Source organism: Girardinichthys multiradiatus, chromosome 3 (genome assembly GCF_021462225.1).
Source record: "Girardinichthys multiradiatus isolate DD_20200921_A chromosome 3, DD_fGirMul_XY1, whole genome shotgun sequence".
NCBI lineage: Eukaryota > Metazoa > Chordata > Actinopteri > Cyprinodontiformes > Goodeidae > Girardinichthys > Girardinichthys multiradiatus.
This window is the reverse complement of record NC_061796.1, coordinates 11,926,912-11,940,267: the sequence shown is the minus strand read 5'-3', so window position 1 is coordinate 11,940,267 and position 13,356 is coordinate 11,926,912. Positions and strand designations below refer to the sequence as shown.

General features: G+C 41.2%; 1 protein-coding gene across 2 annotated transcripts in view; it reads left to right on the top strand.

The window, feature by feature from the left end:
- The window catches only part of LOC124866396 (RNA-binding motif, single-stranded-interacting protein 3-like), a 199,191-nt gene that overhangs the window by 153,735 nt on the left and 32,100 nt on the right, over window positions 1-13,356 (top strand). For both annotated transcript variants that reach the window (XM_047362168.1, XM_047362166.1), the window contains exon 8: window positions 138-181. In XM_047362168.1, coding sequence (XP_047218124.1) covers window positions 138-181 — 44 coding nt within the window. The remainder of the gene's footprint in view (window positions 1-137; window positions 182-13,356) is intronic.

The following is a 13,356-nucleotide window of genomic DNA, read 5'->3' as shown; positions in this document are numbered from 1 at the left end:
AAAATGTTTAAAACATACATTTTAAATTAAGACTTCTCTTCTCTGGCTTTTCTTCTCCACCTAATCCAAGGAAAGAAGACACTAGTATGTTTTCTTATTTCAACTTGCATGTTTTTCTCTTTGTTTCTTTCAAACAGAGTGGCATGCCGTTAACCTACGACCCCACAGCAATGCAGAATGGGTAGGTTGCCTTTTTTCTTCCTTAATTACGTACATTTTTTATATTTATGACTACACTTCTACAAACTTCACTTTTGAGGATAATTTTCTGCATTATAACATCCCAATCAATATCATGGTATCAATCCCTGCTAAAGTGTCAATTACATTAGATTGCTTTCTCAGATGAACAAAAGTGCTAGTTAACCATTAAAAATTATGTGCAAAAGCACCTGAAGGCATGGCTCCTAGCTGCACGTATTTAAACTGAAAGAGAACGCACAGGTTGGTAAGGCACACATTTGCTCTGTCAATCTGGCTTTGATTCTTGCAGATGGAGCATTTATTTATGCATCTATGCATACCAGCTGTCAGACATTTAGGTTCTGATTGCAGAGGTGAATGTTGGGTGGTGTTGCAGTCCTGCTGTAAGACTTTCATCAGCTTGGGTATCTGCAGCACTTCCGGGCTGAAGGGAGACTGCAGAGTGTGTAGTTTCAGAGGGAAATTGAAGATTGGTCATGTCTGCTAGGAATGCTTCTGGTGATGCGTTCCCAGGAGATGCTAGCTTCCAGCTCCCTTTCTTCTCTTGTCAGCTCAGTCAGCCGTCTTTTTTTTCATTCATACTTTCCCAACTATCACAACCAGATCTGCATTTTGCTGTCCTTTGCATTTCTCCTCTTCTTAAATATCAGTCCCTTTTTGCTCACTCAGCCTTATGCTCTAGGGTTGAAAGAATTATTTCTGACATTTTTGGCTTACCAGCAACGTTTTTGACTCATCACAGTCTTCTTCTCATTCTTACTTTTTGTTTTCAAGCAGCTGCTTTAGTTTTAGTCCATGCATGCATAAACCCATGCTAATGCACAAGCATCTGTGCACTTCAGGCTGTTTAAGCCCTCTCTGACCTTTCTACTGAGGTCATCCAAGCTTCTTCCGGCAAAGCTCTAAACGACTCTGAAATGCTAATGTAGCTAATTAGAGAGGCAAAAAGTGGGGAGGGACGGTGCTTGAATAAAAATGGAGGGATGAACAGGGTCAGGAGAAGGGCAAAGGCAAATCTAAAGTCATCCCAAGGAGAGAGGTAGGGTATGAAACATTTACAGGTTTGCTAGTCACTCTGAACAAGTTTCTTTATTACTGGAAACTGTGTCCTTTCAGGCCGGCTGCTGTTCTGGAAATTTGCCCCTTTTTTAACCTCAAAGACTTTTATAAATCATCTCTCATTGTGCTTCAACTCCTCCACTAGAGGCAGAGACTGACCTTCAGACCCAAAAGGAGTAATTTGTCCTTTTTCAAGTTGAGGACCATGATACTAGATTTAAAAGAGCTTTCATCCTTGCCACTTGACACTTGATCTGAACCATTCCAGTCTGCAATGAAGATCATGCCTTAAAAATGGCAACAGAACCACATTATCATAAAAAAAAGCAATAACTGACACCCTGGTTTTGCAAACCAGACACCCTCCTCTATGACTACACCTTGATAACCTGTCTATCAACACCACAAACAGGATTGGGGACAAAGGTGTGTCCTGATGGCGTCCAACCCGCACTAAAGACAAGCTCAACCTTGTGCCAAGAATGTGACACAGGTCTTGCTTTGGTTGTACCGGGACCAGGGAGCTCGTAAAAGCAACTTCACATTCCCATACTCCAGCAGAGCCCTCCACAAAATACCTTGAAGTGAGGGACACAGTCATAACCCATCTCTCTTTGGTTAGCCTGCCCACAAAATACATGTGGACAGGACCACCAAACCCCCATGACCGCCTCTGTAGTTCAGCATGAGTGTGGACGTCTGCCACCATTCCAAGGTCAGGACAAAAGCCACACTGCTCCTTCTTAATCTGAAAATTGACTTGAGCCTCCTCCTTAACACCAGAGACTATCCTTTCCCAGGAAAGCAGATCCTTTGATGGGGCCCATACGCCAGTCGCCTATTCAACAGGTGTTGAATAGGCGTCCCAGTCCTCCATGACAGCCTAACAATCTACAGAGACTATGGGATCTTGGAATGAATCTCTTTCACCCCAGTATCCTGTCGGTGGGGTACTTACTCCAGCAGCATACCCTCTGTGTTTCGTCTACAAGTTATGGTAGGCTGGAGTGGGAGATAAACAGATGGATTGGGCCCTCATCTGCAATAATACTAATGTTGCTTCAGGCTGTCATGGTGAAGAAAGAGTGGAGCCAAAAAGCAAAACTTCAATTGACTGGTCCAACTTTGTTCTAACCCTCACCTATTGTCATGAGATATTGATCATCGTCAAAAAAGCAAGATACCAGATACAAGCAGCTGAAATGAGCTTCCTCTGGGTGGCCGGACTCAGCATTAGAAAAAGGCTACTTTATCTGGGAGGAGCTCGTAGTAGGTTCAAGGTGTCAGTTGGTTAAGATATCTGATCAGAATGCCTCTATTTGGAGGTTTTTGTTTCATGTCCCACTGGTAAGAAATCCTGGAATCGACCGTGAACCCACTGGTTATTGAACACTTTGGGATCCCAAAGAAAAAGCTGGAGAGTGTCACTGGGGAGAGGAATGTCTGGGTTTCCCTATTGGACTTGTGACCCATTATCTCCGCCATGCAGAAGACAATGAATGAATGGATAAATTTGACTTCTTATTGTCTGATTTTTCTCAAGTCGTCTAACCACTGAATGTCTCTGCAGGCCTTTGCTGAAAGTCAATGAGGTCATCAGTAAATCCCAAAATTCATCACTACTTGCAAATTTTTCATGGCAACTTCCTGACTGTGCACTTAAATCACACCAGAGGTTACATGCAATGCTCTATTAGTGTTCTGCTCACCATTACATGTTAAGAGCGTTAAGTGCCTGTGCTAGAGTCCCCATTGACAGTTTGTTACTCAGAGCTAATAGCCTCTATCAATAACCTTGGATTTGTCCTCTGCCCACTACATCCTACTCTCAATACCCATCGGTCTAATGAAAAATACAATAAATACAATCAGAGAGCTATATTGAGTAACCCTGCTGCTGTCCCTCATCTGTATTCATCAATGACAGTAATACAGTATCTCTGATGCAAGTCATTTATTAATTGTATTATAAAAGATGAATTCATGCCAGTGCTTTGTCAGTAAATGAGTTTTGCTTATCATCAATACAACTCCAGCTTGGTTCAAATCATGTTTTTCCAGACATTTTTAATTTCAATTTAAAACCTTTAGGTCTGGAAGCATTTATACACTGACATAAACATTTCAAATATTTGATGTATTTTACATTCTCAAGATTACTCAAACATTTCCAGTACCAATCATAATGGACACTGGTTTTAGGAGACCTCCAGCTTTGAAAGGGTTCAGCTCCTTCATATGAAGAACCCTTTTTAATGGCTCACATATAACTGGGAAAGTTAATATAAATCAAATGTTGTTTTTCAGTCCTTTGTGGGAATCATTTGTAGACTGGGACTTTCTGAAGCCGTAGGCACATAGAAGAATTACACTGTATTGGAACTCAATATGACCAGACTGTCAGTGCAGCTGTCTGCTTTTGTTGTTTATCAGCATTTTAGACTTCTACAAGTAAAATACACCTTAGCCTATATGTAGTGGACATTATTGACACAGTGCTGCTGGAAGCAATTGATGCCTGTACCATAATACTACCTTCATGTGTTTTACACATGATATTTTGTGCTTTGAATCTTGACCCAACAATAACAGAAATACGTTTTTTCCTGTTCTACTGGCAGGGATTGATTAGCTTTTACAGAATCCTGTTTCAGAATTGTTTCTTTATTATGTTTTGTAAATTAAAATGATCAGTGTGAGGCTTGAGGTGAACTTTTCAATTATACAATTGTGACATCTTTGATATGGTGTAGACTTTGACCATTATTAATTCCTTTCGTTTTTCCTTCAGTAATGTTGCACTGATCCCAAAGTTGGGACTTTGGGACCCAGCGTTGCACAGTATTTGAACATGATTTGAAATCTAACCTAACCTACATCAGTGTAGGCCAATTAGATAACATGCTTGAGAAAATGTTTAGTTAAATCATTAGACACTTGAGACTTGTCTTGGACTCATTGTTAGGTCTTGAGACTTTACTCAAACATGCTCCTAAAAGGCTTGAGGTGTGACCTGAGAGAATTTAAGTACACCCTTTCATCAAACTTTTTGACAGGTGGGTGGGACTTCCGGTGAGGGTGGGATTTCCGGTTGGCGCCATGTGGGCGCCATGTGGGTGCCATGTGGGCAGGAGGTCACGTGGTCAAGCAGGTGGTGTGTCCAAGGGGTGTAACCGTGGATGCTGATTGCTTGTCGTCATTAGGGGCGATACCTTAAATGAGTCAATTAAAACACAGGGGTGTGTTTGTTATAAATAGAACAAGACAAATATGGTATTATCGGAAACTGTTTGGCATCAGCACCAATTAAAAATAGAGGGTGTGTTTGTAAGCATCGTTAAACCTTGAATAACCCAATGAAAACAATAGGGCGTGCTTTAGTGTTTACTTTAAATACAGAGATAAAACTCTGCACTTTACATGCAGCATTCGTTGGAAAAAAGAACACCCGTTCAACAATGTCTAGAGTTAAGAGAGTTTATCGTCAAGCGGAGGAGAAACGCAACGCGTGCCAAGATGATGATGATGAACAAACCACAGCAAATGGCCGCTGGTCTTTTCGGGCAAGCAGACGCAGGAACAACCGGACGAGTCCCTCAGATCTGCTTGTGTTGGAGGCTTTCAATCAGGACTGCGGCGTATTCAAGACAATGCTGGCTCTGCCGTTTGAAGCTTGGACAGAGAAGATGAGTGAAATTGGACATCGTCTTTCCGACCTTTTCCACAAGTCACGAAGTTGGATCGATGTCATGTCAGTGAAAAAAACCCTGACGTTTCCTGTTTTACGTTTAGAACGAACCTTCTTCTGAGGACACGCCCCTTCCTATGATATATATACGGTGGGATAACTGCAAGCTCACAGACACTGAGAATCGTATCATGAGAATGAGTGGACCGACACCATACAGGGATCTCTACAACCACCGAGAAGGGTTCCTTTTACGCTGAGGAACTTCAAAAAGTAAAAATATTTAACGACAAGATGTATCAAGTGGAAAAAATATTAAAACGACATACGGTCAAGGGAGTCAAACAGGTTTTTGTAAGCTGGAAAAACTGGCCTGAGAAATTCAACAGTTGGATCAAGTTTGATGAACTTCGAAACGTATAAAAAAGGTTTGCACTAAACCTCACAGTTGACACAGCATCATGAACCGTCAGGTAGAGGATGATGGCTTTTACGTTACTCTTCCATCTAATGCTAGCATGGAAGTGTTTAAAACTAATACCAGTTCAAGTTTCCGTGTAAATTTAGCTCAACATATTGATTTAGAAGGCCAATGGATGGTTGCATTAGCAGAGATTTCATATCCTCATACATGGCATAATTTACCGGATTATGATGCCTACTTTGAATGGATGAAGGTTGGTGATGTGGAGATCAATACGCAAAGAATCAGAAGTGGCTACTATAACAGCGTTATTCAACTCGAGACAGAGATGGAAATGTTTTTCAAAAAATTGAAATCGGGTTTACACATTAAATTCAGCAAAGTTCAAAAGAGATTTGCATTTCAAGCAAACAGTCCATATGAAATACGCTTCTTCAGCACTCTAGCTTATATGATGGGCGTGAAACCAGGGGAATGGATTCATGTTTCTGAACCAAAACTGGCTCCTTTTCCGGCGGATATAAAGGCTGGTTTCTATCACCTATACTGTTACAGCGACGTGGTCAGCCCACAAATAGTAGGCGACACTTTTGCACCTTTGCTGCGGACCGTCAAAGTACAAGGCAAATTCAGTGATATGATTACTCAGGCGTTTAACCCCGCCCACTACCTTCCAGTCTCCAGAAGACATATTGAAAATATCAATATAGAAATTAAATCGGACCAAAACGTTCCTGTAAATTTCGTCTATGGAAAGACCGTCATAAGACTACACTTCAGACCGGTGATATCACAACGTAGCCTGAGATAAATTTTATTTGTATAAACTATTCCAGAGATATGTATATAACCTCTAAGACTGATTGGTTATCATTCATATTACGCTGGTCATTCAACACTGCATCAAGCAGGCAAGAGAGAACATGGCACAGCTAAGTCTGAGACGTGATCCAAATCGCTTTGTAAATTACTATGTAAGTCAATCAGGCGGTAATCTGCCAGGGTTTTATGGGGCCCCGGTCATGTACGGACGCGGAATTGGATCATTATTTTCAAAATTATTCCACTTCGTATCCCCTCTGGTTAAAAAAGGATTTGCAATTGCAAAACCCCATCTTAAAACGGCTGCATCAAATATTGCTTCGGATGTCATCGGTAGAGCCATGAGTAAAATGAGTGGTTCTACACACACCGACGGTCAAGAAGGTTCAGGAATTATGGTTTTATCCAAAATACCCAGAACAAGACCCCCTGGTGATCGTTTAAGGACGGTTAAAAAACAACGACAAACGCGAAAAAGGAGATCAGTCGCAGCTGACAAACGAAGAGGAAGGAAGTCATCCGCAAGTTTTGATATATTTAAATAATGGCTCTTTTACATAATAAATCATCAGAGTGCACGCTGGCAGAGTTGGACTTATTTTCTGCCCCGATGACGCAGCTATCGATCGAAGATAAAATTTACACCGAGATCCAGCCTTTATCAGCAATCACTGATGGAGGCCCGATCGAGTTTTTCATTCCGGGAGACGGAGAAAAGTATCTGGATCTCAACGATACGCTGTTGCATCTCAGAGTGAAAATTACTAACGAGAATGGAACAAACCTGCCAGATGATGCACCTGTAGGGCTCATCAACTACCCGTTAAACACCATCTTCAGTCAGTGTGACGTCACTCTCGGAGATTGAATGATTTCACAATCCAGCGCTACACATCCATATAGAGCCATGATTGAGACATTGTTAAACTTTTCTGAGGATTCTTTAAAAACCCAGTTTAGCTCTGGTCTTTTTTATAAAGACATTGCAGGTGCTCTGAACTCTATTGTTACAACTAATGGCCCTAACCAAGGTCTTAACAGCAGAGCAGGCTTTACAGCAAATTCCAGGGAGGTACATCTCCTAGGCCCCCTGCATGCAGACATATTTTTCTGCGAGAGACTTCTTTTAAACTCTGTTGACCTCAAAATTAAACTTACAAGAGCCAACGATGCCTTTTGTCTCATGGCAGCAAGAGACTCCACTTACAAACTCAGGATATTAGGAGCATCTCTTTTTATCAAAAAAGTTACTGTCTCTCCAGCTGTACGACTGGGGCACGCTTCAGCTTTAATGAAGGCAAAAGCTCTGTATCCACTTTCACGTGTGAATGTAAAAACATATTCCATCCCTGAAAATTCAAGGGTATGCAACCAAGAGAATCTTTTCTTAGGCGTCTTTCCCAAGTATGTGGTGATTGCGTTACTGGATCATGATGCTTTTACAGGAACACGCAATCTCAATCCGTTTGACTTTAATCATTTTGATATGGAATATTTAGCTTTGTGTAAGGATGGCAGACAAATTCCTGCAAAAGCCTTCCAGCCCAATTTTAACCAAGGTCATTCAGTGAGAGAGTATTACAACTTGTTTACGGCTACAGGACGACATCTAAAAGATCTTCCGCTGAGTATAACACGTCAGGAATTTAATCAAGGATACTCTCTATTCACATTTAATCTTAACCCGGGCGAGGACACAGATGCTCTATCTCCAGTTTCCAGTGGAAATTTAAGATTGGAAATGCGCTTCAGAAACCCATTGCCTCATACCACCACGCTGATCATCTACGCTTGTTATGACTCTATTTTAGAGATTGATTCAAAGAGGCGTGTGCTGGTGGATTATTATTAATTTAATCAGGCATGAATAATCATGAAATTGAGAGCCTGATGGGAGATTTGTTTTGTGGTGTATGGCCGTGCGACCAGCTGCCGCTGCTAGCTGACAAATTCCCAGGGCCGGCCTACTTTATTGTGAACACACATCCTTCACACATGCCTGGAGAACACTGGCTAGCTCTGACATTGGATGAGAATGGTCAATCCAGCTTTTTTGACTCTTATGGATTCTCTCCGGATTTCGAGTTCTACCCGTCAAGCGTCGTAACATTTTTAGAAGACAGATCCTCAAAAATATTGTATCATAATAATCAGCTTCAAAACACTCTGTCCACTGTGTGCGGTCACCGTTGCATTTTTATCTATGTCATAGAGCGTGCGGATTATCAATGCAGCAAGTGTTGTCGAAATACACCGGAGATGTGATTAGGAATGATTTAATGGTATCTAACTTTGTGAAAAATTATCAGAAATGTGTCGTTAATCAAAGTTGTACATTTTATACTCACGGAACATGCTCTTTGGAGATATTTATGGATTGTTATGGAATTTAAATTGTCTTATTTTTTTTTTCATTGTTTGTTTTGTTTTTTTCTTCTTATGATTTAATATTTGTGTAATGATATCATATGTTAGTGTGTGAAGTAGAGAACGAAGTTAGACTTGAAAAATATAATCAATAAATATTTTATTGAATAAAAGAAATAGACTACATGTTTCATTTTCTTATAACGGTTTATGGTGAAAATGTAATCCATCGGGGTGGTAGTGTCGTCTTACGAAGAGACCTTTTTGATCTCCCATCAGCTCTGCATACCCTTCCAGCTCAGATCTCGACCAGTAGGGAGAATGAGTTATCTGCCTTCTTCTTCTTTTTCTTCTCTGCTTAACGCTGGGGGGTGTACCCCCATTTTCAATCGATGTACCCTCTGTTTTGAAACATCTATATTCTTCACGAGCATAAGGGTTAATGACTGAAGATATAGGGATGTTTACCTCTGACAAGGTGTGTAGAAAGTCAGACCATCCTCGGGTTTGTGATGCTCCAGATTTTTTAAACGGAAGCATGAGATTTTTCAACAAATCAATCATGTGGGACCCTTTTATAACATTTCCTTTAAATACAAATTCACCTCGCGAAGTCCAACTCTCACTTCTTTTGGATAATTTCTTCAAAATGTACTCGGCATTTTTACGGTGGTGTTTAGGAAGGCTTTTCAGTACTTCCGTAAGAACCTGATCCTTAGGGGCCTCGTCCTGCCCTGGGCCTTGTTTTTCTTGGGACCGCTCATGTTCAGGAACCTCTGTGTCACACTGCAGCGTTAAACTGACCCACTGTTTTTCTTCTTTGACACCTTGCTTAAGTAAAGTCAGATACCTCTGGAGAAGAGCATCGTATCTCTTGATTTTTTTCATAAGAAGTCAATCCCGGCTCGTTTAATATCGCTCTCATTTCAGCATCCAAATTCTCCTCCGCCGTCTGTCTGATGGACGTGTCTGACTGGGTCAGACGCTTGAATTGATGAGGTGAAATGAGAAACATCTTCTGCGATGTTCTGAGAGACATTATCTCCTGATGATTCCACCCACTAGATCACCGATCAAGGGTGCAAGAGCCGTTAAGATGGGGAGAATAAAACCACCTCGTTGCTTTTTGAGAGCCAACTGTTTAGTTTTTATCCCGTTCTTTTATCACCCAACAATCTGATGATATTTCTTTGTTTCTTCAATTGTCGGTGTTGAGAGGGTGATAGTTTAATGTTACCTTTTAGGATATTCAGTGCAATCTCGCACAGAGCCTGAATAAAGTCGGGAGAGCAGTGTGCGAGAATATCTTTACGTTTCTGTGGACAGGCCTGGTACAAAGCTCTGAATAATGGTAAATTCCTTTTTATACGCGCAGACATGATGGCTTACTTTGTTCTGGGCACGTACACAGCAGGCAAAAGAATGAGGCAATCCTTCCACAAAGGTAATATTTTTATTCATCTTCTGCAATTCAGCATACATGGGTTGAAAAGATGTGTAAATCCATACAATATTTTCTGGAACAATATCCATGACATGATTACAGTTTTGTAAAATACTTTTTACAAAGAAAGTTTTCCCGCAGCCGCTGGGTCCAACTATCATACATGAGAAAGGTGCTCTAAATCTAGGATCAAAATCAATCTCCAGTAAATCCATGTGACTTTTTATTTTATTTCTTCTTCAACTCTAATAACCGAAAGGCAGAGTTGTCCCGTCAGAAAAAAGACGTCTCTTATCATACACCAATCAAAACTTTTTAAGAAATGTCGCGTTTGTCAAACGGAATCTCTTTTTATCCCTCCTGATCGTGTGTTGAGGGATTTCAATGACACCCTCACTTGACCTCTGTAAGTAGCCCTCGACCAGCCCTTTGATGCTGTCAAAATTGACCCTCTCACTGCATTCATGCGTCTGAGTGATGCCTTTAGCACGTATCACTACTTTTTTACGGTTTTTAGTTTGGTATGCATAACTCTTGGGTCCTGTCGATGCAAACTCCAAAATGCTGTCACCATCTAACTCGTCAGTAAGATCACCCAGATAATTCCCCAATTCCAGAGGAGTTTCACCACTTTTTGTCACTTAAATCAAACTGTCCGTGTCAATATAAATCAATCTGTCCTGTAACTTCTCCATGCTGCTGAGAAGTTTTAAACGTGCATAAGCGGTGGTGAATGCTGCAATAAACACATTATTTGTCTTACTTGGTGGATATATGACACGTTTACTGAAATTCCACTGCACTACACACATTTCAGGGTTGAAAAAATGAAAATAGTTAACCATGTATTTACTCGAGAACATGAAGCTGAAAAAGTCTTCAGGGTTAGTGATGACTGTGGTCTGAGACAGATCACTTCTTTGCGCAAATTTCCCCCAAAAACTGTTTAAACACAATTTTGCAACCTGCCTTTTGGCAGGATTCACCTCGATTTTCTCAGGGTCTAATAGGATGCCCTGATGCTGTTTGTAGTCGCTTATATACTTTGACTTACTCTCCTGATCCACTGCATCAGACGGGTAGCCTGAAGCCTCCTGCTTACCCTTTAAAAAGCAATGAATGTAATGTAACCTTTAAAGATTGTATCACTTCTCTTTTCAAAATGCCACACCTCTGTGATTTTAGCAAGACGATAACTACACTCCAACGCTTTACAGAGTTTTACACTCACCAATACACCCGTCAGAGCTCTGTCCTCATCATTATGCATGCAGGGACCTGACTGCTTATTTATTTCAGCGCATGTGCGGCAGAGAGTGAACACAAGTTTACCTTGGGATGTTCTGTAAGGTAAAACAGGGCACAACAGGTTACGTGGTGGGTAGACCACAGCTTTGATTATACCGAAGTAGCTGCTGGGGTCATCAAAATCTTTGTAAATGATGGTGGGGTGTCCGAGGGGAAAAACGCAGTTGGCGTTTACATAAGGGTACAGAGATGTGTAATCCACATAGTGTACAGTTTCATCCGGTTCCGCTGTGTACCTCAACTTCATAGGACAGGTGCGTCCACCATACAGAGCATCCCGGGGGGATAGCGGTTCAGGTGCATTAACTTTCTCAAGAAAGCTGATCACCCCTGGGTCTGATTTTTTCATTTCAATCCACTCATGCTCCCATATGACTTCGAGACGAAGGCCGTACACAATTTGTAACACCTTGCTTCTCTCAACAGTGGCTGCGTAAAACTGTTCAAATGCGACCCCTCTCAACGGACACTTGTCATGAGGCATGTAACACTTTTTACAGCCGTGGAAAAAACAGCCGTAAAATTCAAACGCAACTTTGACACCGTTAATCTCTGCATACCCATCCACTGAATATGGCCCAATTTTCTTTTCACCCCTATTTAATGCATGCTCGATAAATATGGCTCTGCTGTCTGCAATCCAGCCGAGCCATTGAATGGACGCGCTGGAGAACGTTTTACTGCTACGTCTGTAGTCCAGAGGTGATGGTGGAATGGCTAAGGTTTGAGGAGGAAGGAAATTGGTTACAAAAACCTTCATGCAGGCTGATGCTATTGTGATACTTTTAAACGGATCCACACTTGTCTCCTTAAAGAACTTGTCTCTGAATTTTAAGCATCCTTGAAAAATAATTTCAACGTCATTTTTACAATAACGAATAGCTTCTTTCTTAAAGTCAAAGACCTCTTTGCTCGCTTCTCTGTACCAGCTGCTAAACACCTGTTGTTCTTGAACACTCATGCGTTCTACAGCGTAGCAGGATGGAGGAGGAAAAGGCCCCACATACTGGAGACGTTGTTCAGAGGAAAATAGGTGGGGAAAAAAAACCTTGCTTTGATCGGTAAAGCCTAACGCTTTCGGCATGGCGCTAAGCTTCATGCACATGAAGTGCAGGCTATCAATGTATTTTAACCTGTAATCAGGGTCGATTAAACAGAGAAGTTTACTTCCTACCATGACGAGATGAGGTTTAATCCCTAACTGCAGCATTGCTGTTAGGATCAGGTAACCATCGTACCCCGCGCATTGTGCGCTATTAAGGTGAAGCCTCTGTACTTCGGCCTCCTGAAATGCAGGATAAATTTTTGGGTGCAATTCAGTCCATAAGCGTACCATTTATCACCTTTCAATGTTTTAGCACAGACCAGAAAGGGGGTATGCACGCCACTCTCATTGACGAGGCATTCGAAATCATAAAAAATCAGTTTATCATCAAGCTGATTAATTGCACTGCAAGGCTGAATGTAACACTTATGATCATCGCATGTAATGTCTAGGCTGGGGGGTACATTTTCACCGCAAATACTGCATTTTACATTACACACGTGTGGTTTATTCGGTTTAATGATTGGAATAACGTATATCCGTTTGCATACTTTACACAGTTTTACCAACTCACAGTCACTCATAGGTCTGTCAGCACTATTTCTGATGCGTGGTTCCCTGTGTCTGCTGAAACATGAGGAATTACGACAGATTCTTTGACAGCCTGCACAGCTTACAGGATTGCTAATCTCTTGCATACATTTATATGTTCGACACACTGGACAATAACCTTCACAATGGTGTGTATTTGCATTATCATAGCTGGCGTAACAGTAATTACAAATATATCTGCACCCCATAAAACCTTTGAGATTTTTTATCCCATAGTAATGACCTTGAAATAACAGCAAAAACACAGGGTTTGAAAAATCAGGGAAACTGGTCTCAAATTTACATAGAGCAGTAGAGCCCGTGGTTCTGTGAAACACTACAATTTTTCTCTTCAGAATGGTTTCAAATTTACCAATATCACTAAAAGTAACTGCTGTTTGCTC